Here is a 26,256-nt window from a genome sequence, read left to right as displayed (position 1 = left end):
TCCTCTGCTGGCATGTGATCAGAACTTCGGACCGAGCCCCTAATTTGTGTGACACATTAGAAGGGTCATCTAACAAACAAAATATATATATATATATATTTATATCTGCTAGTTTCTCATAAAGCTCTTATAGCCATTAACAGGGGGTCCACTGTAGACAACAAAATAAAATGTCTATCCTACAAAAAAAAAGGAAAAAAACTGGCACTGAAATATACCTGTTGTTTCGTTCTGGCAGACTGTTGGAGACACTCCCGTGGAGCTGCTTCTGCCATACAGTTCATCTACTATAAATATAGCCTGCTGACGGTAAAGTCATTTCATTGACGTAGTCAGTAATATGGGACTGTAAATGAGTCACTTCCTGTATAGGCTGAGAAGAAGCAGAGGCTCTCCACCGGGGCAAGAATCCCATATAGTCTCTTCTGTGCACATCTGATGTAGAGACCACACTGGCTATACCTTCAGAATGCGGCTTTAATTAGAAAATAAGTGGATTGTTAAGTGTGAGTTTGATTAGTAGTGCCAATAAAGCCAAATACCTGCCTTTTAAAAGCAGACCGCTATAAGTCAGCGGTAATTGCAAAGTGGTTTGTTCCTGTCCAATGTGTTCCAAGTACCTCAGCAAATCACCCAATGGGGTTGAATGGAGATTTTGAAAAAAATGTGCTGTAATTCAACGATCAGCAGACGATCGGGGGCATACATTGCCGCCTGCCAACAGACATGAGGCCGATCTGCCAAATCACCCTTTAAAGCGAGCCTGAATATTGGTCTTTCTCTGCTCCAGCACAATTTGCCATATATACACAGAAGAAAGGGCACAATCTCATATGTCTTTCTTTGTCTGTTTGTCTTGCTGTTTTTATTGTACCCGTTCTCTTGTCTCTTTTTCCACGCTGCTTCAGCCCTTTACCTTACATTTCTATTGTGCATTGGCTTGTCTGGTCCTTGATATCACCTCTTGTTCTTGACAGTTTCAATATGGCACGTTGACTCTTAAAATGCTATGATTACCCAACATTGTTTGAGCTTTCCTTTGAGTAAAGCTGCTTAGGGGCAGCTGATAAAGCCACGGCGTGCATTTATCTGCTACATTTCAATCCTTCTTTGTGCGGTGACAGCAGAGATGATACGAGTAGAAGAGGGCAAGGTGATCCAATCCTGCTGTATTCATTTTGAAGTTAAACCTGTGGTATTGTTTGTTGGATGGGATTGGGAAGCTGTACTGCAAACTGAACATTGGTGTTAAATCCAAGTCTGTTTGCCATTAAATAATGAAAAGCACACTGATGGTTTCAGTAGAGAGGGTCATTGGGGGGGTTTGAAATGGTTGTGCCCAGCTCTAGGCTCCTGGGCTTGTTTGAGCTAATTTCAAACTCTTGAGAAACCTCAGGCCACATTCGATCCTTGGAGAGTCAACGCAGATCTGAACAGGTTCTCTTTATACATTGGAAGCTTTATTTGTTTACAGTTGTAATGGAAAATCATGTCCCCTTTTTACTTTATAGGTTAAAAAATATATATTTTGCAGAATTATCTCTGAATTTCTATTCAATTATTATGATGACAACAGTTGAATATCTTAGTGTGCAACACTCTTTCTTTAATTTTAAAATAAATCCATAAATAATGCTATTCCAAAAGGAATTTGTGGTGAAACATAAGTGGTAAACTTTCTTTTTGACAAAGATAACTTTATAAATGGGCTTGTAATTTTCTGAAAGAAACATTGTAGAGGTGTAAAAGCAAGGGTCACTTGTTGTGAACACCCAGGTACAATATCACAAATGCCTAGTAAAAATGAGTACTTCATACATGTTTTGCATTTAGAGGAGGTTAGATGAAATGGCGTACAAATTAACTTATTAAAGTCATGAATGTTAGGAACATACTCCTTTACTTGTAGACAATTTCTGTCTGGAAAATTAACCAACCATGTTTAGTTACCTTTAAACTCCACTGTTCTATAGAAAACAATCAAGCATAGGAGTTGATGTACTCATTTCAAATAATGTGTACCAGCATGTGAAAGAAAATCTCGTTAAATCCCTAACTATTGCGGCATCTGTTGCTAAGATGGGAGAATTCACACGTTACGGTCTGGCTCTGAACATTTGGTTCAAAAATAGGAACCCTTAGTCATCTGAGCACATGTATCTGTAATGCACTGTGAATACTATATACATAAGCGTATGTCAGACTCAGCACATTGTTTTTAAACTCTTCTTTGTCCTGGTTAAAAAAGATATGGTTGTGTATAAGTATGGGAATGAGATGAGTGAGGATGCTGCTTGTGCTGTGTTTATAAAAGTGCACTCCCAAGCATTCAAGGTATGACTTTAATGTCCTTTTCAGTGTTTGGCTCAGTTTTTAAGCAGTTTTTTTGTTTAATTGTTTCTAAAAGCTTGAGTTTGATGGGGTTGATTTTTTTCATTTTTAGGTACGTGATAGAAAGTGTACACAAGTGGACATACGAAGCTTTATCTTTTTGTTTTAATATGACGTTGAATATCATCCTGATTCTGCTATCCAATGTCACTAAACAACTTTAACAAGACCCTGTTACTTTGTTTGTATGTCCAGAACATTTTGAAAATTGACGTACAGCTAGCTGGAATTGGGAAAATCCATGAGAGTTGCTAATGAGCCACTTGGCTTTTAGCTTTTAGTCAAAGTACATTCTGACACAAGTAGATCAGAGTGCACTGAAAAGAGCACACAATAATGAAGTGGGTATAGAGGTTTTGAGGTTTTGCTCCCTGACACTGTGACATTTGGGAATTTTGCACACATAATTACTCACTTAGACGAGCAAAACTATAAACTGAGTAACCACCAGGGTTGGATATCGAGAAGTGTTTCTCAATTGGATTCGGTTCTACATTTATAGAAACAGAACTCTGTTTTTTTATATTTCTAAAGTGCATACAGTTACTCAGACATTTAGATTTAGAAATTATGAATTGGGCCTTTGCTTTACAGACTATTTTAATAACAGTGGAGCAACAGGTAGTTCCTTAAAATAAAGAAGTCTGTTGACTGCAGCCAGGTGCCATGGAAAAATGCAGAGTTATATTGCCTAAAAAAAGCTAATGCTGGTTTCTACAACAAAAACATCGATACTGTAGATGAGAGTATATGCACAAGAGACTATATTGTGTCTTTTAAGACAATATATATAATTGATGAATGTGATATTTATCAAATCTAGAGCGACTCTTTGTAACTGCATGCAACAAAGGCTTTGAAATTTACCATTTTGCATTAGACAGATTTTATAAATGTCTTTAGTTTGCATGCGTTTGCAAACACTTGCGTATTTGTTTGTGTGTTTTCCCTGTTTTACGTGTGTGCATGCTCCCAGAGGGGAAACAGGCGCTATGGGGTGTTATCTGCTTCTGCAGAGGGTGACAGCTAATCACCAACCCTGACAAACACTGGGGGAGAGGGGAGGGAAGTGAGAAGGGGAGATGACAAACGAGAGAGAGAGAGAGAGGGAGAGAGAGAGCGAGGAGATGGCGCTGGGCAGGGGGATTGGCATTTGAATTCCACTGAGTAACCACAGAGTGCTTCGGATTCTGTCATCACAACCTCTGTATGAGTTTGGAGCAGACCTGGACAACCCCGCAGCCTGCCACCTGGCCCACTGACAACTAATAAACCCCCATCAGTATAGGTACACACCAAGATAGGAGGCCGCTGAGGAAACATTGCAACAATTCTTGATGAGTTGAATAAATCTCGGTGTTTGCAGAGTCTGTCAACAGCGGCTTTGATCTCCTACCTGCTGCTCGTAAATTCCCAGCCTCATGGAGAAAATCTGCCAAAGGGTTCACTCGCTGTCTTTATTGCTGGGGATGGCACCATTCAAGTGCTACCTTGTCAGGTATAAAGACATCAGCACTCAAAGTATTCGCTAAACATGCCATTAATCGTACCCAAAGTCTATGCTAAATGCATTTGTAGAGGGTTTGCCTTGCAGATGGGCTGATGCATGCTGAGCTAGTGCGAGCTGCTGGTGTCGCCTGTTGACACGGAGATCAGAGGGCTGTGAGAGATGGAGAGATGCTGTCATGAGATGGCGGCAGGCAGACTGCACAGGGAGAGAGGAGAGACAAGACCAGGCTCCACACTTGTTTTCAAGGAAGAAAGTCCATGCATTCCCCCTTAGCTGTTTCTCATTCCTAGGCACAGATACTGCATTAAACACAGGACCACTGACAGGAAAATGTCACATTATAGACTCTTATGGTATATGCTAGGGTGAGGTGTCATTTGGATTTGAACAATTCAGGTTTTGACCAATGATTACAGTTCCTAGAGCTTCTTGATTTAAATGTAAACAAGGTTTCTTTCGCTTATATCAAAACAAATGTTTGAAAACCCTAACACAGTGCAGATCCACAATTCACTTCTTAAGGGTTATGGAACCTTTAAATACATTCCAAACATTTAAGTGTAGCGGCTCTTCATAAATAATCTGAATTATAAATAATCAGTTTTTTCATGCAACATTTGTTTCTGAGTCATGCAATTTAAGATGTTAAAATTGCTGCCATTCTCCCACGCTTTAAAAAAACACTGAATCCTGAAGAGATTCCATAGACAAGGTCCGACCTACGTTGAGCATTATACAACAGGACAAACTGTGTTGCTTTGTGCAGCTTTATCCATCCACAGAGAACGCCAAATTGAAGGTATTTTGGATTCAGTGCTTATTTGGAACCTCACCCAGTTCCCAACCCAAGTTTGTGCTCCATACAAAGCTTGCATATTTAGTTTTTACATTTTAATTAACGTGAATGATGACTCAGCTAGAGTGTGCTCTATATAATCCTTGTATGTTTTGTTTGGATGTTTTTATGGACCTTAATGATGGCTTAGTTTGATTACCAATAGCAGGACTGACATATCAATCATTTCCTGTTGATCCAGTGGCTGTTGGACTCCCTGCTGTAGCCACAGTGGGAGGCATTATTCGGACCAACTGGCGTCTGCCTGGGTAGCTGTGATGGGTGTCATGCTGGGGGCCTTCATTCGGGGAGACCCTAATCTGCTCACAGTGTCATACCTTTCACCACTTTGCTCTCTCTATCTGACCCTGTCAACAAGAAAGAGAGTGACAGATACGGGCGGATAGGAACCGCGCAAGAGACAGAGAGTGGGTGGCATATCCTTTTAGATTTAGGCATAGTCGAAATCCCCGCTAAATAAAATCAAAGATAGCTGTCAGATGCTTTTACCGAGCACGCTGCTTGAGAGCACGCAAATGGCACTATCAGTGGAGAAGTCAAAGGCCCACAGCTACTCGAGTTTTGAGGTTGTCATTCATGTCTTTAAGCATACGGCGTACACGCATACCTAACACTAAACTCTAATACAGCAGTGATCCCATAAACCAATATATGACTGATGATTTTTTTTAAATGTAGCTTTACATAACATAGGTTGTTTTTTTACCTTTATTTGAGAAAACATTGTTTTGTGTGTATCTTATCCGCAGATGGCTTTTGGTGGTCCAATGTGGGTGACCACATCTGTGTTTGAGTGTGTGCGCATCTACATCTGTGTACTTGTGTTGTCGGGTGCTAATGACAGTTGGCATTTGGCCACTATCAGTGGATCGTTAATTAGTATTGAGAGGTTTGGGGGAAAAGCACAGATTCTACTCTATCTCACAAACAGATGTGTGTTTGATCTGCTAACCCATCACACACACACACACACACACACACACACACACACACACACACACACACACACACACACACACACACGTTGTCCATCCATAGCAATTCTCTGACATATGGAAATGTCTATAGGCAAGCTTTTCTCAGCATTCTGATATTGACAGCAATAAATCTAAACAGAGAAAAACCTCAGCAAAAAAAAAACATGAATCCAAGTGAAGTCTGTTGTTAGCCTGCCAAATAAATATCATAAAGACAGAAATGACAATACCTAATCAGCAACTACAATATAAGCACCATAGAATTGAACCGAAACACTCAAGTGAAAGTTGACATACTTTTTATAGATGTGTTATAGGTCAGATCCTTCTCCACAAAGAGAAAGAAAATTACAAATATCAATGCTTAACGTCCTCAAACCATAGAAAAAAAGTTAACGTGTGTGTATATATTATAAATATGGGTCTAGAATTGTCGAACTTACTATCTCCAGATACCAAACACAGTCACTGAACAAAGTTTACTGTCAATTAAAACACAATAGTGAGCTATGCTTTGAATTGCACTAACGCATACCTCCAGCAAGACAAATGGTGCATTCAGGTGCTCCATGGTTATCGAGCGCTATATAGGCTCGATAAGTGTAAAAAAACATTGACGCTACAGATATTTAGTTTAAGTCTGTCATGAGGGGGCGCTAGCATTATTTTCCCATTCAGTAATCAGATGACTAACACCACATGAATGCAGCACAAACACTCTGTCTAGCAGTATGAACGAAAGAGGAGTTAAATTGCCTTATCTCTCCCGTAATGTTAACTGTTTCCACCATTGTTTCTTAAGCTGATGGAGGTAAAATACAGACCAACAAAGCACGGCGCAAATATTCCATTCCTGTCGGAGGTAACAAATGCCTATTGTTGGCGGTACCAGCATTAAAAAGGGAAGCACTTCACTGGTGCAAGACGAGAAGCAATGAAAACAATTTGTGTTTATCTTTTTAAAGACAAAGTCTAAGATATTGGAGTAAAATATATTATAGCGCTAACTAATATCAGAGCCTTTGTCTATTCAGTTAATTGTTGCACAGTTGTCCTGATGGAATTGCTCCGTGACCTTTAGTATTTGTATTTCTTCAGCCCTTATATTTGCTAAGTGATGGTATTCTGTCTGATTAGCACATGCACACACACACACACACACACACACACACACACACACACACACACACACACACACACACACACACACACACACACACACACACACACACACACACACACACACACACACACACACTAACATGCACACAAGCACATGCACTCCATAACAAAACCCAATGTATTCACTCCCCGAACCCCAGTGCCATTGTTCTGCTTTATAACACTGGGAAAGGAGCATCAGTCAAGTATATTAGCTGGATCCTATTACTGTCACCAGATTGCCTCTCTGAGCCATCTTAAAGAGCCCCCAGACAAAACTTCCTGTCATGTTAATCCAAGCTTTAATAAATAGAGGGATGTGTAACCATATTCAAATAGGGGCTCCCGTATTTATGCTGACAAAGAGAGACGGGCTATCACCAAATGACAGATGAAAGTGTTTTGCATGAAAAGGAGGAGAGAAAAAAAAGTTTTTTATCAGAGCCTATTCTCTCCCATTCTGGGGAGAAATGTCAAATTATTAAAATGGCCTTTAAAAAAAAAAGCTTAAGCCTAATCTAAGTAAAACACTGCAGGTATTAGGGACTGTGGCCATTGTGAGTGAAATGAATGCTATTCAACTCAAGCCAGCAGCTCATTTTATCCGTCTTGTTCACCTATTGATATCAAAGTACATAATACACACCTTGTCTCCTAAGAGAGATTTGTGTTCATTGGACCCGTGAACATTAAAGCATACTGTCATTGAGCGCTTTCAACCATTCATGAATGCAGAGAGTGTGTTATTACATTTTATTTTCTAGATGGTTATTCAAAAGTATTACTAGCTTGGTGATTTAGTTAAAGCTCTGGCGGTCCCAAAGGTGAGGAGTAAGGAGGATTCTCATTTTGCAACAAAGAGAGATGAAATCGACCTCGCTAATTCAAGGGTGTCTCTTTGATTCACTCGTGGAAAGAAAAGTAAAGGCACTTTTGCTATCACAGAGAATGGCATGCTCTTGAATTAAACTAGGTTCATTTCAAGATGGTCATTCTTTGACTCTGAAGAAAGACATTTTTGAACCAGTATTTCAGAACTGTCTGTATTTTAATACTGTATGTCGTGCAGGGACTTTCCATTTCATTCATAAGCAGATTGATTTCAAACATGTTTACCCAACGTCATGTGTTTCCCAGTTTTTCTTGGTGTCTCGAATATCTAGGAGCTATCCATTTCAAGAACCACATCACAATTATATTACTTTTACATTCCCCAATAAAACTGAAAAACAATCTTGCATCTTATTATTCAGAAGTCTTGATTTCAAAGATGTAGCATTAACAATTGGTAATTAATAATAACCAAGCTTGTGAATGCTGCGCAACAATCAGCTAACATGTGACACCAGTACACAGTTCATTATTATATGTTTATAGGTCTTCTGCCTTAAAGTTATTGGGATATGAATCCAATGGGGTTATAACATTGGCAGCCCCTTAACATGTCAATAAGCAGAATTGTTGGGAATTATCAGAAGTTATTTACCTTATTGTATTTTGAAAAAAAGCAGTGTGTTTAAATCAAAGTAGTGCATATCACCCTGTCTTGGTTATTCCAATGTAGTCCGTTTTGTCCCCTGCAATTTCCTCACGAGTTCAGTTACTGTAACTATTTCAACATACCGGTTCCCAGACATCCCTCACACCCTCGTCATCATGTCTCTCCAAACATTAAATAGTATGCTCCAACCCGTTTCTGGCCTCCGGTCTGCAGCTTGCAGCTATATTTACATTAGCAAGGAGAAAGGAAGAAGACGTGTGTGTGTGTGTGTGTGTGTGTGTGTGTGTGTGTGTGTGTGTGTGTGTGTGTGTGTGTGTGTGTCTGTGTCTGTGTCTGTGTCTGTGTCTGTGTCTGTGTGTGTGTGTGTGTGTGTGTGTGTGTGTGTGTGTGTGTGTGTGTGTGTGTGCTAAAAGAGAAATCTGATTGGCTTACCCGGAGGAAGGGCATCATTTTAAATAAGTCCTCAATGTTAAACTGTTTGCTCTAGGGCTTAGGGATTGCTCACCTCTCCAAATACTATTTTAGCTTGAAAGCACAATATTTCCCAGCCCGAGCTTTCACATGGGAGAACGGGGGAGGGCCCTGGTGCGGCAGTTTCGTGGAGGTGGCTCGCAGGCATACTCCATTCTGACAGAATGAGGAGGCACTCTGCAAGAGTGTGGCGGAGAGGAAAGGGGCCCTATTAATAAAATGACTCCATAATGGGTAGTTCCCTGCAGCTTGGCAAAGGAAGACAGGCAGATTGATGGACGAGGCCAAGGCCTACTTCCTCAAGCATACTGAGCTCAACTGTGTGGACATGCCTCTGTGAGGCCAAACGCAAGGCCAGACGCCACAGCATACTGGAGTCCCATTCATATAGGAAGGAAGAACCTTATGAATGGCTTCCTGTTTCGTGTAAAAAGGTCAAAGTGGCAGTTTTTAAATGAGCAATGCATCACGTCTACGCCTAGTTGCAATGCCCTATTGAGATGGCTATATGAAAGCTTCTGCCTCAAATTATGCAATACGCTCTGTAACACAGATGGCTGATTTGGATGATGGAAGCAGTCAGAGTTGACCTTAATTGTAATCTTACCTCAAAGTAAGAAAACAGCGAGGTAAACAAGACTCCCTGGGTGAAAAATGTACATTCATATAAGGCATAATTGGCGTTACTTTGGAGTAAAGCAGACATAAAATGGTATACGCCACAAATATGGGTTGTTTACATAAAAAAGTGTGTATAAATATGATTTATTTCTCCTTTTTGTTTAATGGTTTTTCTTGGTTTTTGGTTTGAGGCTTGCTTGGGCAGGGCTAGAGATGTGCGAATAAGATATTGCTTTGCCACAACAGTGTTACGATCTGCTCTAACAATGTAGCAGGCTCCTGAAGGCATCAGTCCATCATCCTTTCATTACATTTCTTTGTAACAGTACATTGATTAGAGTGGCCTCAGCATGACTGCCTTTTTAATTGTGTATTTGCTGATCTGAAAGCAGCACAGAGCGCCATGGCAGGATCAGTACTAACCATTTGGAGAATGCTCTGAGGCATTGTTTGACACACAAAGTTCATTGTTAGAATATACATCAGTTCGTATCACCATAGCGACCTCCTTGGATGCCGAGCAGGGGACCTCATAAATATGTAATCCTGACAGATTTGAGGAATTGTCTTCCTCAAGTGTTCCTCTCAAGCCATTTTGTTAATGTCAACATGAAGGGAAGTTACTGGAATAAGTGTTGACATTCAGCGCATGGTGTGTATCATTAATAATTACATACACAACTATTTCTGTCAGATGACTGCTGAAAAAACCCTCGAATCACATTCTCTGTCGCTCTCGTTTTTCGGTAATTAGGTATAAAAAATAGATGAATTGTGGACGTGAACCCTCTAAGCTCATTCCCCCCTGTGTTGCCATGGATTCTTTCATGGTGTAATCATATGCAGTGTGGCATATGACAGTTACGATTTCTGCTCATTCCTCAAATATGCGTTTATTCATTAGTCATCTAAAAATCTGGGGCGTCCATATGGCTCTCCTTGTTTCCTCCGTCTATGTTATGAACTGTACAAAGGATATCATAGACATGTAACAATATGGTAGTCTTTTATATTACACCGTATCCTGTACATGTTCTTCTATTCATAGCGTACATAGTATGTGTTTTGCACTTACAGCCCGGAAAAAATGAAGAGACCACTCCAGATGTTTCTTAAATCTTTATCTCTACATGCATGGCAGCCATTCCAGTGTCTGTTGAATTCCAACACAGAGAAATGTTGTCAATAGTTTATAGAATACAATAAAAAATCATCATTTAACTCAAACACATACCTATAAATAGTAAAACCGGAGAAACTGATAATGCTGAAGTGGTCTCTTAACTGTTTCCGGGGCTGTATTTATCTCAAAACCTATGCACATAAAAGGACGCATGTGCACGTGATTCAGCGCATAGAACAGCTGCAAGCAGAAAAAAAACATCCTCACATGGGAGTATGACTGCTACTCTTGCACATATGCGGCCCCACATGCCAAGGATTGAGGCTAGCACTCTCAGTTCAAGCGGACTGGGAGGCGAGGATGGAGTAGACAGTGGTTGATGCATTCGGTCTGCTAGGGGAACCAATGAGAATCTTAATCATGATCATAATTTTGAAACAGGACCATTTCGGTTGCAGTCTTGAGCCCTGGAGTTTAATGGTAGAAATAATAAAGAGAAATGGGCTTGGCATAGCAGGCGGCAGGTTTGACATTTTTCCTTCATTACAGCAACATCGACATGCAATTGAGTTATTTATCTAAATACTTTTTTTTGGCAACCAGTAACTTTATTGAGGGGACAGAATTGAAACGGAGAGAATGAAGGGATGAGATGCTACAATTGGTACCGGGCAAGATTCGGTCCCATGTCCTCCATTTGGGGACCGAGCGCCAGTACATGGGCCGCCAGCTCTACCAATTGAGCTACACGGCGGCCCAGTGACAAATATTCAAGACACGGAAAAAGGAAAAATACTTTTTGCACATCATAACAATTACTGAGAACAATTTGTTTGAGATTCTTTAAAGTCCAGTTGACCTGGCATTGATTCATTGTAGGAATGACTGCTGCACAAAAGAGTGCCTTCATCTAACTTTACTAAATCGTGGGGCCCTGCATCCCTGATTAAGCACGTTCTCCCCCTCCCTGTCTTTTTTCTATGTGTGGGTGATTCACATGTATGATTCATGTATGTGTGTGTTAAGTTTGCATTCTATCCATGCATTTCTATCCCTCCTGCTGAGGGTTGCCACTCATCCATAATTCCTTTTGGGAAAGGGTTAGGTTGTGTTCCAGATTGAACAAAGCTGGCTTGGCCTCTGCTGACGACCTCAAAAGAAATCACTAGCCCATCTAGGCTCACGCATAAGAACAGTGTCCCTTTTGCCCCCTTGTGTAATTGCAAGAGCTTATAGGGAGCTAAAATGTTGCCCTCTGCTCCTTGTTAAACCACCACTTGTAAAAGCGCCCAACCGTGGATGCAGCACATTGCAGCTCATCGTTCCCAGACAATGATATAGATTTCCTCTACAGAAGAACAATCGAAAGGGTTGTCGTAAATTTGTCCATTGTCACTGGGTCGCTATCATTTCTCTGTTAATTGCCATCATTGTAATAGAATATTAGATGCTTCACAGTGCAAAGGGAGTGTTGATGAAAGGGCAGTGCCAGCTGAGTTTTCTCCTTGACCGTGACCCATATCTCTTTAATGGTAATGATGATGGAATAGTAATAATGTGATTCTTCATTGATCCCTGTAGGATTTTTTCTTTTTAATCCTCCACAGTGAAGCTGGTGCAGGTTCAGAATAGCGCCCTAACGAGGCAGGGATCCACTTTCTTGCTCAGACACACTTAAGGAAAACGGATGTTTGCCTAACAAGGCGGCTTACAATGTTATTTATCAGATGCTTCTGGCAATACTGATTTTCTTATAGCCCTTTTCAACTGATGTGGGATTCTACAAGTAATAATTAGTCAAGAAAGTGTTATGAGGTAGTTTGTTAAGCACCAGGCTCTTTTTTTCAATTGTTTTCAGTGCGAAGAAAGTGCATGACAAAGCATGATTCATCTTTTCAGAATGTTGCTGGTAATATCTAGGTAGAAGTTGTAGGAGGAGCTATTTTTGCCGTGTATTCAAGAATTAAATGACTATAAAAAGGCAGAACAAAAACATGTTTTCAGCAGATTGGCAAAGCGGTCCTTGAATGTTGTTGGCGGTTAGTGTTGTACTTTTTATCGCCATACGAAGAAGTCCTCTTATTTCACATAATGTCTATTGCTTGTATGTATCATTTTGAAGTCACAAGTTAAAGTAGGAACCAACCTTACCATTAGTAGTGTTATCTCGGATGGAAGTTAAATGTTACAGGTGTGCAAACTGGTACAGCTAGTAATGTATTTTTATTTTACTTGGATCAAGTCTCTCCCTCCCCAACAGGCTCAGAATGCAAATTTTAAAACATTTCCTTAAATCAATTATTGGCAAATTAACATTCTAAAGAAATTAAACAATGTATCATTAAATTACACAACACAAATTGCATTTTATAAACAATGAAATCTTAGTAAATTAGGTTATTGAACATTAACTATTTTAGATTGTTAATCAAATTTCATAAAAATATGTCTTTGCTTACAATTCACCTCATCTCTCTTTAGTCGCTATTCAAGTTTTGTACTATTCTAAAGCCACATTACATTTTCTGAAACTAAATGTCATTCATGTCCTGCCTTGCCGGTTGATGTATTTTCAATCATAAGAATGATTAATATTGATTAATGATAATGACATCCCCATGCCATGGCAAACAATGAAAGTGATTCAGTACAACTAGATGGAATGATTACAGCCTTTTTTTCTCTTCTTACAAATATGTGTTACTTGAATCACCCACACATTGTCAAAAGTAGTTGCTAAGCTTTTCAAAAATGATCTGTTCTTTTGTGCATCACCTGTTGAATCAATGCAAATAGCACAGACTGTGCTTTTGGTTGTCATTGTAAGCGCAAATCCCTACAACCCTTGACTCAGAAATTGCCGGATAACTTTTTTTTTTTCACTGGCTGAAAGTGAACTGCACAGCAAGTGTAATAGTTGAAGGCAAGAAAAGATACAACCAGCACAAAGCCCTGCTCGGTGACAACAGAGACCAAACCCTCAACAAAAGGATGAGCACAAGCAGTCCCAGGTCACCGTCTGTGGCTCAGGTGTCCGTTCCTTTGGCATCAGATATGATCTATATCAGTGTCACCCCCAAATTGCAGGACCGCTCCTGCGCTAGCCTTCAGCCGTGAGCCGGATGTAAATGTGCATTTGACACCTTTCTAAATCGCTGTCATAATTCATTTCCAGAGCTCTTAAATCTCTCCCTGTCACCTGGCACCGCCGCTGTTTTCCTGTCCAGAAACGTAGCACATTAGCCTTTATTGATGCCATCGTCCTTTGATACATAATTCATCATTCAGCAACCCTTTTTCTGGAATTATCTTGCATTTTTCTGAGGTTGTTCAAACATATGGATTGATACGGACAAAGCGGTTGCACCTGGTATGGAGTTAGGTGTCATGCTATATGACAGGAACAGGAAAAGGTGTTAGACCCGAGTGATGTAGAGCTTCAGCGTCACGTTGCACCCTCATTTGACTGACCACAGGGAGTATTTCCATTTGAATCTACCAGCATGACCTGTAAACCTCACACATTTTCTAACCGTGACCAAACCGGTACCATATAGAACAAGGTATAAGGTGCCTTTAGGGTTATGGAGTGTCAAAGGGTTTATAGCAATAAGCTCCATATTAATTTATGTTTTGCACCAAAGGCAAACATTTAAACATTTTTATCTTGAAATGCAGCTCAACCACTCAAGTCTCTTACCTTGAATGATCACAGTATAAAGTACGAAACTAATGGAACTGACCTTTCACAAACATGGCATACATAGAGGAATGAAACCAATGACCAATGTGTGGTCACCTTTTAGCTTACACAAGGAAACTCTTTTAGCATTTAGATTAATTGATACCTTAAGATGAAATGGTGTAAAGGGGCCCTATTATGCTTTTTGAGATTCTCCCTTTCCTGTAATGTGTTTTATAGTAAAATTATCTGCAGGCTAAAATGCCAAAGTTCCCTCCAGAGAGAATGTATCTGCCTTATCTGCCTCAATTGTAGTCCTTTGGTTCTTTCCCTAACATAGTTACATCACTACGTAACACTTGTGATTTTATTGGCAGGCGCTCCAACACATTTTAAGTGACAGGCTTAGGGGCAGGGAAACTCTGAGTAGTTGACCAATCACATCAGAGCCAGCCAGCTAACCAATCAGAGCAGACTGGGCTCTGGTTTCAGACAGAGGGTGGAAAGAGGTGCTGCAGCACAAGCAGAGTGAGAAAAATAAAACACTTTTTGAAGATTAAAGCATGGAAACATGTCACAGAAGAGGCACAACATACAATTATGAACCTGAAAATAACATAATAGGGCCCCTTTAATTTCAACAAATGGTGTAAACATAACAGATTACATTATAAGTGATAGTATGTCTAAAACCTCAGATTTCACTCAACTTTATGCACACAACCCATTTTTACAACATTCACTGCCATACTGAAAAGTTTAAAACGGTACTGCCAATACTACTTTTCCTGGCAGTGTCATTGTTACTCCTCCTGTCATTACTCTTATAATTATAAGAGGACAACATCTTTCAGGTAAACATATTCAACACATATTGGTTTTGTTGCATTAGCCCCTGCTCAGGGAAGGTTATGTATTTAGGTTTTGTTTGTCTTCAAGCAGTATAATTAAAAAAACTATAGACCTGATTCTCATACAATTTGGTGGAAGGGTGTAAAGTGGGCTCGGGAATAGGTTCTAAATTTGGTTACAAAAAATAGGTTTCACTTTTGTTAACTTTACAGGATAGAACATTTGGTTTTGGCAGAGGTGGGTTCTCCGAGTGTATTTCTTATTTAATGAATGTGCTCAGAAAGGTTCATAAAAAAGCATGTGATTTTCTGCTTTAGAAATTAAGATCATTATTACATTTTGATTTAAACAACGTACATTTCTCTGTAAGGCCTGCAGAATCAAAATCCCTTTTACCGAATGGGATCCCAAAAAAGGACCCTAGTAGTGCATCGCCATCTTCTTTGTGAATAAAAGCGAAATTGCTGGTAAACCAACAATTCACCCGGCTAATACACTCCTGTCAGCCCTTTTTTCTAAAGAGGAGGTTATTTGGCACAGATGTGTTTGCTGCAGGTTTAGTTAAAGAGCTGCCCGGCCCTCTCACCCCCGACTGTCTTCAGCCTTCTCTTTTTTAAGTAGCCGTGGACTGTGCCAGTGCATATACCACAGTGAAATAGACTTTTGCTCTTTTCTTCATTGTCACAAAAGGCCAGGCACTTCGCTGGAGTTCCCATTCCCCTTTTACATAGTGATAAGACAGCCATTATCCTTTGAACCTTTTCTTTTCACCGAGTCTGGAGAAAAGGAAGAGTGAAAGAGAAGGAGGAGGAGGACGGAGAAAGATTTCTTCCCTGAGGTGAGCCTGGCCTCACCTCTGTATGGCGGGCTTTTTTGTGAGCAGTGAAGAGGTCCTTAACCTTCTATCAGATGGAGGCACACAGTTGTGTTCTGCTTGAATAACTACATTGAAATGCCCTGAAGCACGGGAGATGGTTCTATAGACTGTGCAAGTGGCAGAGAGAGAGGCTGGGGGTGAGACAGAGAGGGGAGACTGTATTGTGTGACCTGCTGGAGTGTGACACTCACATGATGTGCACATTCTTTGTTAAAGTGCCCATCAGTGCTTCACTGTGAATCTGCGTTCTCTGTTGTATGGGTCTCGCTGACAGGATGGTCCTCCTCTAATAATGTCACAACAACACCGTTCACACATTTATGTAATACACTTCCTTTAATGGACCACACTTCATTTTACAAAGTAGCAGCCTTCCTGCTCTCAGCCACTAAATGGCTTTACAGGAGCAATACTATCAATATCACAGTGCACATATTTGAATGTCATGTTGAGGTTTGATGATACTGTTTAGTATATCTATATTACTTCTTATTTTTATATAACATATTATTATTTTAGTTGATTGGGATTTTCTTTGCCATTTTTAATCATCTTACCTTTTGAACATGTTTTACTTTTTAGTTGTAGATATATTATCTTTTAATGTCATGTTTTAACTTATTATATGTATATACATGTATATATTATTATTTTTTTATTATAAAAAGGAACAACTGTGACCCAATATTCCCCCAGATAAATAAAGTATTTCTTACTCTGAAACAAAAGCTCTCCATTTGATTGAGATTATAGTATTTTTTCATATGTTTACATTGCATAGAGCTTTGTTCTTTGTCTATTTATATTTAGTGTGAATATTTTCTTACTTTTTATTTATTATAATAGTCTTGCAAATAGTTTTTATAATTGTGCTATTTTTTGCTACTTATTCCTCTTTCTCTGTCTATGTGTGCACCATATAAACCAAAGCAAAGGTGTTAATACATGTGCATGGCATTAAACCCAATTCAGATTTTGATAATGGTGATGTAGTTTTACAAAATCCACTTGATGTCCATTATAGAGTTTGTAAAACACTATCAACCTTTATTCCATATGCGTAAAAACATTCGACTCTAGCTTACACTCAACTCTACAGTTCAACAGTGGAACCGAAAACATCTGCCATGGAGCGCTCTCTTAAAGAAACAGTACACCATATCAAAAACAATTAGTACAAGTTTATTCTATATATAAAATACTTTATTCTAAATGGAAAACAAGTGATTTCATCCATTATGATGACTGTGTTTATAATAATCAAAACCTATAACTCCAGATGTACATCTATTAAGAGAGACAACAAGCAAATCCACATCTCATACAACACAAGTGTGAATGTTATGCTCTCACTTGTTGGCCCTGATAGCGTCAATGAAATGATTATAGTTAGCTACCTAACCAAACAAACATATTACACGTCATAAACAGTGTTATGTTGCGTCCATCATCTTTGCAGGTGCCTGTGGGTACGATTTTACATTTTGATGAGTTTCATCTCGCCAAATCACAGAGTAGGCTTCACAAAATTGGCGCTAATCAATCTCTGTCACAACAGTTGTATTTCAAGAGAACACCTTCATTTTTCTGAAAAACTGAATATTCACATACATATTCTACATTCTACTTTTATTTTTCACGTGTTTCGCTATCACTGACATTAGATGACAGAAGTCAAATGCTATTCATTTCTGTCTCCCTTGTAAGTGATCACACTTGTCAAATTAAATGTTTTACCATAAATAGTAAACATGCTGTTCCATCTTCTGCCCCACAAATTTGCAGCTTTCATGCTGTCAGATGTGGAGACGTTATTAAGTATTTCTGTTTTTTGAAGAGAATTCCAGTTTTGTCTCATTTAATTCCTGAACAGAGGTATAATCTTGCTAGATACTCCACGTAACAGGAGAATAACTGAACTGCAGAAAATAAACAACAACCAGTAGTTACTGTGTTCTTCAAACTCATCCAATAAAATCACACCACACTGCTCTACAAAATCTAGTTACCTAGGTTCAAAGACAATTTGAGTGCATGTTGTGAAAAACTGTTGCTGCCAGTAATATTGCTTCCAATATTGAGGCAATATTTCAAAAGCCTTAGAAACGATAAGATGGGGAAAATTATTTTACTTTTGGCACATCTATGTAATTCTTTTTAATAGTTCTACAAATGAAGGACAGTAAACACAACACTGTCACACTGACACTGTCTCTTAGATAATGACAACATTTTATAATTGCGCAATAAAGCGTCCTATCCCTTAGTAAATGAATGTTTCTTTTTCCGATTGTAGTTTTAGGGAAACATGGTCTTGTATTTCATCCAGATCATTTTGTACTTTATTTACCTTTCCTTTGTTTTTGGCTGGATAACAAACAAAAAGTTTAACATCCAACCATCCTTAAGCTGTCGGAACCCTGTACCAGCATCTACCCTTTTCCCCCCCTTGTCAGGTGCTGAGTACTCTTGCAAGAAGCATCAAAACTCTGGTAATATTTTGTTGTTATACACTTAAATTAGGTATACATCTTATAGAGGTAACTTAAAATTCATATGACTACCTATATTTGGCATTTTTGAAATATTTTGGGGCGTTGCAAACAAAGTGCCCGGGAGCCGCATGTGGCCCGTGAGCCGTGCAGTGAATAACCGGGCCCTGCAAGCTGTGCCAACGTCTTGTGTGCCAAATGTGTGGCAAGAGGGTGGCGGGAACAGTGTGCCAGCGCTAGTCTGCCTGGCTGCCAGGCACTTCTCTTTATCCAATCAGACAGTTCGGCTTGAGTGAGACCCCTATTCTTGTCTCTTCCCATCTCCTCCTGAAGCTTCGTCACCCTCACGTGAAAAAACACAGGCGCATGCTTGTGTGCACATCTTTCCCCCTGAACGGAATCAAGCCTCCTCGGTACACCGTTACACTCTCCTAGAGACCAGAACCAGAGAGTGAATGGTGCAGTGTTCCCTCTTTGCTTCTGTCTGTTGCTGCCTCTGTTTTCTTCCCCTCTTTTTTTGTTTTTATTTTTCTCCCAGACTAAATGAGCATGCCTCACTGGGTTTTTTAAGCATTATTTCAGAGTTATAGAAAGCAGAGTGTGTCTAGAGATCAGTTTTTCAGGGACGTGTGAAGAGAGAAGATGCTGTCTGTCTGTGTGTGGCTTTATTGGACATGATGAGGGATGATATTATGGTGGAGGCTGCCGCCACCGCCAGATGAGGGAAGGATCCCATTTGTCTCACACTCGCTTACTGTAATGTGTCTATCTGTCACTCTCCACAGCACCGGACATTGGTGTTCATCAAAATAAACATATTGTCCACACACTTCTCAATTTCCACATTGCCTGTCCTTATTGTCACTTGCATCTTTGCCAATTGAGTAAAAAAAATATTGCTTTAAAGTCCTTTTAAAAAATTACTTCAGACAAAAGAGGAAAACCTGACTTATCCATTGAAGGCAGATTTATTTTGTAGGAGAGATTTGTTTGAAAAAAAAAGTGTAAGGCAGCGAGACTGTATTCTAAGAATAATTACAGTGAGAAGAGTGAGCTGTCATTCTGTGCGAGGAAGGTGACAGGAGGTTCTTGCTAAAAAAGTTTAAGCTAATGTCGGTGCTTTCTTTGTGTCTTGCAGGTGGACGACGCCATGCTTATGTTTGATAAGACTACTAACAGACATAGAGGTAAGTGCACAACTCTCTCCCCCCCAAACCTCCATGTTTTTTTTCTGAAAGGTGAGAAAATAGTCATTTTATGTCCTTTCCCCATGAGATAACACAGAACAGTTCCAATCTTACATGATATTAGGTGTACCATCTGCTCAACAATGGGAGCGTGTCAAAGTAATCAATAAGCTGGTACGGTGTTGTGTGTGTGTGTGTGTGTGTGTGTGTGTGTGTGTGTGTGTGTGTGTGTGTGTGTGTGTGTGTGTGTGTGTGTGTGTGTGTGTGTGTGTGTGTGTGTGTGTGTGTGTGTGTGTGTGTGTGTGTGTGTGTGTGTGTGTGTGTGTGTGTGTGTGTGTGTGTGTGTGTGTGTGTGTGTGTGTGTGTGTGTGTGTGTGTGGATGCTGGTGTGAGTGTTTCAGAGAGGTGCTTAAAGGGTGTAAAGATTGTGAGATGGTGGGTGCTGTGCAGTCAGATAACAGCATCAGATAAAGCCCAGGAGAAGCACTGACTTTATCGCTATCTCTCATCGGCCGCCTTATCTAAGACGAGGGGACGTTTCTCTCTCATGCAGAGGACTTTCCAAAGACAGGTTTCCTCCCTGCGCCACAATGCGGTGGGGTAATCCGCGCTCACAGGCCCAGCTCAGCTACCGGTAAACACATATAGGGTTGTCACTTATCCCACAGCCCCAGTTGATAGTTGCCATGCAGCACTCAAATCAGGAAAAGGTTGAGTACCCCTAAGTGTTATGTGTGAAATGTATGGTAAGGGTCCCCATCACAGAGAAACAGCTATATGCTAACTTGCGTATCTTGGGCACCATTAAGTTCAAATCAAATGAAAGTTTATTTGTATAGTCCAATATCACAGAACACTTTTGTCTCAGTGGACTTTACAGAAACAAACAACACTTTTTAAACAATAGCATTTCAGGACAATAATAAAGTTGCGTTACTCTGTGTGGGCTGATTTTCACTACCATGAGCATTGTTGCAATTGGATTGAGAGAGCAGAAGATACAAATTATAACCTCAACAATCTGTCCAATCCACATGATCCAGAGTCCTTTAAACTTCAAAATCAACCAGCAATTTATCAGCCCCCAGGGTCCACAAATATGGCCTCTTTCTGGTTAAAACTGCCATGTGGATCCTTTTAAATGTCAGAACATCATTCAGCATCTCAGTAACTCACGAAACCACTCGCAGCTTATGCAGAAATTGCGCAGCTTATGCTTATTGTGCAAATTGTCCAGCATATCCGAATTAGCATCCGGCAGTTTCTATTTGCTCACGACCTGTACTTTACATTCCTATCACAAACCTTTGGTACTCAACATTTCCTGGGTTCACAATAGGACTCTATGAGCTGCCAACTAGACTATGATTGGCTATGAATCCTCACGTTAGAGGAACTTTCAGGAGACAAGCTGTCCCCGATTGGTATGTGTGTGTGGATCATTGTGTGTGAGAGTAGTCGACAGGCTCTGACAGGTATTTTCACCAGAGAAAGGAGCAGACAGTCCTCTGTTTGTCACTTATAGGCAGAGCTGGCACCATGTCAGTTTACTTTGCTAAGCGCTGTTTTGCCATTTAGATGTATGCAGTGAGCATCCTCTCAACCCGTATAAATGTTTAAGAGCAGTGTGTGTGCGTGTGTGTGTGTGTGTGTGTGTTTGTGCGTGTGTGTGTGTGTGTGTGTATGTGTGTATGTGTGTGTGTGTCAGGCGGACGAACTCTTAACAGTTTCTAAGTGTGGAACATGTGAACTGCAGTGGAAGTGATCTATGGCTTTGAGGGGATTTTGATCTGTAGTGACAGAACCCAGTGTGAGGTCTGCTTTGAGACGAAGGCTTTATTTTTTCCCCCTCTCCTGTTTCTCCCTCTCCTGTCTGCTGCGCTGAGAGGGGATGGGCGCCACGCTCCGGGAGTGTGTTAGGCGTTTGCCTTTGGGCAGCAAAATGTCCTTCAAATGAAGACAATGATGGAGAAACAGCCTCCTTGGCAATTTTTGTGATGACAGCGGACATATTTATATTGACATAGAGGCAGGAGGCAGGTGCGCTGATTTCTGCTTTTGCTATTTCTTCCAACTAGGATTTTGATATTTTGTTCCAGTTGGACTTAGAATCGGTGGATACATTCTGCTTTCATCTTAAAAAAAAAAACACAACCAGATGAATTGCATAGAGTTTGACAGAGCCACACGAGAGATTGAATAATTGATCAGAGCCATTGGTGTGATTGTGTAATATTAATGGCTCAGCTGCCCCGTGACCACGGAGGAAAGGACATTGAATATATTATCAGTGAAACCAGTGCCTGGGCCCGTTTTTCCGCTGCCTACAGATCCAGTAATGGGCATCTGGCAGTCCAAATCAATTTCCCCACCTGTGTTCATTTTTATCATCGAGATTGATTCATGAAAAAATCATTCTGGATTTGCCTGCAGCACTGCCATAGGTAAAAAGAACACATTTTTTATTCAACAATCCAAATCAACACAATGCAATTCTGTGAATAAAAAAAGTCCAGGAAATCACAATTCACTAAGCGCCTCTAATGCTGTGCAAAGCAATGTACTTTAAAGGTCCGGTGTATATATGCAAATGCTAAGCATCCAAACTTTAAACATGCATATTTAGTCAAACATAAATAAAGAAGCCTTTGTGGCTATTTTCTTCTAAATCAAAACACAAAGAGACAAAGTAATTGTCCTTGAGGTCGGCAAGCATTTCTGAATTTACTTGAAACGGTGAGATAAAAAGAATACTTTTTTTCCTTTATGCTACAGAGAAAAGACTAAATGCTGACAGGATAATAAAGAAGGATGTACAATTAAAACATGAACAAGGAAATGTATTCTTGACAGACAGAAAGAAATGCACAGCAGTTAAATATGATCTCCAGTTAGGCCTGCGGTGGCGCACAATGACTTCCACATCACCTCATTTGAATGTTATCGCAGTGCCTTCTTATTTTTCCCATTAAGCTTTCTTTTTTTTTCGGCACAGAGGCTGTATTGTATATTACGATAATGCATTGTATTTTGTTGGAAGACTTTATTGTGTATGAGATGCATGATCGACATTTGATTGTAAGTGGGTTTTCTTTGGGGCTGTGGTGAATTGGATAGAGGACAAACGTCACACTCCACTAGTAGCAACATTGTCCTTCAGACGGTCCCTGTGAGGCCGGCCAAACGACAGCCAGAGGAGACGTTCTCTACCCTTCTCGTTTCGCTCGCCACTTTTTTCTTCTTTTTTTTTATCTCGCCCAGTCATTCAGTCTTATTCTTTTCCTCCTTTTCATTTACACAGTCTAACTATTTCTGTCTTCGCACCACCCTGCCTGTCTTCGCCATTGCTCCATTTTTCCCTCTCTGTCCCCCCTGCTAGAGGACACTCTCTGTAAGCAAAGCCCCTCACAAAGGCACACGCAGCACACCATCTCCCTGGCATTTAAAGGAGTAGAATACGGCCAATTGTGTTGGAAATTGAACTCTCTAAAGCCTCCCTTCCTACTGCAGCGGTTCATTGTGGGTGAGTCAGTGTCTTTGGTGAGCAGCTTGGGCTGTCCAGAGGTTGATGCCAGAGGGCGCCTATTGTTCCGTGTTCTACCGCAGTGTCCCCCCCACACCGCCTCCCTTCAACCTTCTCTTACTCTCTTGACACCCATATTGTGACAGTAAAGAAAATGTCCTGAATGGGTATGCTCTAAAATTCTAACCCCTAAAAAAAATAAGGCAACGCAGGTCTTAATACGTCATCCTCACATCACATTGGTTCGATTCTACACAATCCTACCATAGAGTTTATTTTAAAGAGACCATGAGCACCAAAATGTACTCCCTATAACTTTGAAGAGGTCATAAAGTCCATATATGTGTCCATTCCTCGAGTAATATATACAGCTCTGGAAAAATTAACAAAGAGACCACTCCAAATTGTTCTTAAATCTTTATCTCTACATGTATGGCAGCCTTTCCAGTGTGAAATGTTGTCAGTAGTTTACAGAATACAATACAACAAATAATGGTAATCATTTAACTCAAAGACTTGTCTATAAATAATACAACACGAGAATATGATAATGCTGAATAATGCTGGTGTCTTAATTTTTTCCGTGGATGTATTTTTCTTATAATCCGTAAAGGTCAACCGATCTAAAAAATCCAAACATGTTTTTCTTAATATTAATCCAAGATGTGAACAATGCCATGTGAAGTTCATTGCTCACTGTCTGACTTGGTTAATATACAAAAGACACACTTTAAGTAAAATATGTTCTGTTCGTCCTGAAATGTGTTGCTGGGTATGCTTGTTTTCTTTACCTTGCTTTCTAACAAGTCAAGTATTCCCACCTTTTCCTGTTGAGTTTCCCGCCTTTTTCCTTTCAAACTTGTGAATTGTCTTCATGAATGATGCAGGGACAGTAAGTTTTAGGAAGATGAAAAGAGACGTTGTGTCAGTATGCTTGGTGCTCTACATTTGTGTGCCGTAAAACAAGCGCATTCAGAGCTAGATAAAATAAACGATTAGTAATCCATAGGTTCTTCGATAGCCTTATGTTTGTATAAGTAATATTCACTGTTTCAAATAAACAACATGAGTATTTTAAAAAGTGTCTTTTCTGAGTAAAAGTTTTGTGAGAAAGGAATTTAAGGTGTCCCATAAAGACACCTTTCCGTAATTAATGACTCTTGAGTTCCGTGATTGAAGCAGATAATAGCCTGGGTCTTCATTGCAGTTTTACAGTAGTTGTCTTTAGTTATAATTTGGGTTCTTCATGGGTTATTCAGCAGTGTAGAAGGGCCAGATTACAGTGTGTCTGTGTGTTTGGATACATAGCCCGTGTCCTGAGACAAGGTCATGAGCTCAGCATAGCGTCATTTCGCAACATCCACAACATGAATCCTCTTGCCGCCCTGGTATGACAGTACGAGCTCAACGGGTGGGAAATAAAAGCTTTTGGAGTAGCCCCGGGTCCAAATCATTTTGTCATCTGCTGCCTAGTCCCGTCCTGCAGGCTGACATTTGATTTATTATCTGAAATCTGATTTTACTGTCAAACCCAATTGGTAGTGCCAAGGAGAGTGATGCTGAGGTGAGACAAATGGCTTCTCTAAGAGGAGACGGGCAATGGCAGAGTGGCAACTATCGTTAACCGCAAAATCATCGGGCTTTAATTAGCGAGTTAAAGGTACAGTAGATGATAGATGATTTACTTTGTCATGCTCCTCGCATGCATCCTTCATTACTCTGCCACACCATAATTAGCCCTCCTTTTCTACCACATTACCACGCTTCTCTCCGTAGAAGCATTTTTGCAGGAGGAATGTATAGTGTAGATACATTCCCTCTGATTTGATTATTCACTAGCAGCTTTTCTGTGTCATGCGTAATCCAAAAAAAAGATAAGTACATACAATGCAAATTAGTACATTGCAATCCCGAAGCTAAATTACACTCTTAAGATTATGAGTAGCTGATTAATTGGGTCAAAACTGCATGCCACAGTCAGTGATTGTTGGATTCATGCTTGGCAAAAATCTGTACTGCTATAAATCAGTGTCATCCCCGCAGTTTCCATCTAGTATTAAGTTCTGAACGAGTTTTTAGTTAATTACAGAGTTAAAAATATAAAAATGGCACCTATATCTATTCCCAGTGACACGCACGTTCTTTCACCTTTTTTAATTACACCATTAAGAACGCTGATGAAATCCTAGTGTAACATTTCCTTCATATTGTTTTTACAATAGTTTGTAACCAGACAGCACCCATTAGTGTAGCTTTATAATGACTGTGTGACTGATTGTAAGCCACATTCCTGCTTTATTTGAATGATGCAAGTAATAGTAATGTGCAACAGTGTTGGGGACCAGGATAAAGAAGAGGAGGCTGGATTGTCTCAGTCACAAGGATGCTTTTGTATGAGGGAGCCAAAAAAGCGAGGCCCATATTAGAAACAGTGTTCCTGGAGAAGAAGGGAATTCTTGGTTTTTGTGCGGAGGATGGGGGCCAAGGCTGTGTGAATTTGTGTATAGCTCTTTTTTCTCTATGGGCTTAAAAGGCTGGTTTTCTTCTTGGCAGACGAACAGAAGACTGCATTGTGTGTGTCTGTAATCTCTTTACCTGGATTGGCAGCAAAGCTAGCAAGTGCAGCTCCCAGTGTGGAATTGGCACTGAGAAGTCAATGTCACACTGAGCGAGCTGCCTTCCAAACAACTAGAAACTGGTTTGTGTGGAATGGAAGACAGCGGGCAGTTTTCTTTTTTTTTTTCAATTTGTGTGTCTTTGAATTTTACAGCTCCAGCTTTAGCAATGCAGACAAAATGGCCAAGCCTATGAATATGCAATGTCCAACTTTCTAACAATATCATATTATTAGTTATCAAATCAAGCTTCATTTGTATAGCACCTTTCCTACTCAAAGGGAAGTGCTTCACAAACCAAACACATAGACAATATGTATCCCCCTTCCCAGGTAATAACCATACTAACACATGCATTTGTGATTGAAAAGAACTTACATTTATATCTAAACAAAATATAAATGTAATGCTATTCAG

At 40.0% G+C, this 26,256-nt stretch overlaps 1 protein-coding gene across 13 annotated transcripts in view; it reads left to right on the top strand.

Annotated features, from left to right (window-relative positions):
• The window catches only part of LOC134871779 (RNA-binding protein Musashi homolog 2), a 249,768-nt gene that overhangs the window by 119,793 nt on the left and 103,719 nt on the right, over nt 1–26,256 (top strand). For all 13 annotated transcript variants that reach the window (XM_063894679.1, XM_063894680.1, XM_063894673.1 and 10 more), the window contains exon 7: nt 19,653–19,701. In XM_063894679.1, the coding sequence (XP_063750749.1) occupies nt 19,653–19,701 (49 nt within the window). The remainder of the gene's footprint in view (nt 1–19,652; nt 19,702–26,256) is intronic.

Source organism: Eleginops maclovinus, chromosome 11, assembly GCF_036324505.1.
Source record: "Eleginops maclovinus isolate JMC-PN-2008 ecotype Puerto Natales chromosome 11, JC_Emac_rtc_rv5, whole genome shotgun sequence".
Classification (NCBI taxonomy): Eukaryota; Metazoa; Chordata; class Actinopteri; order Perciformes; family Eleginopidae; genus Eleginops; species Eleginops maclovinus.
Note: the sequence above shows the minus strand (reverse complement) of the source record. Positions and strands in the feature narration are given on the sequence as shown.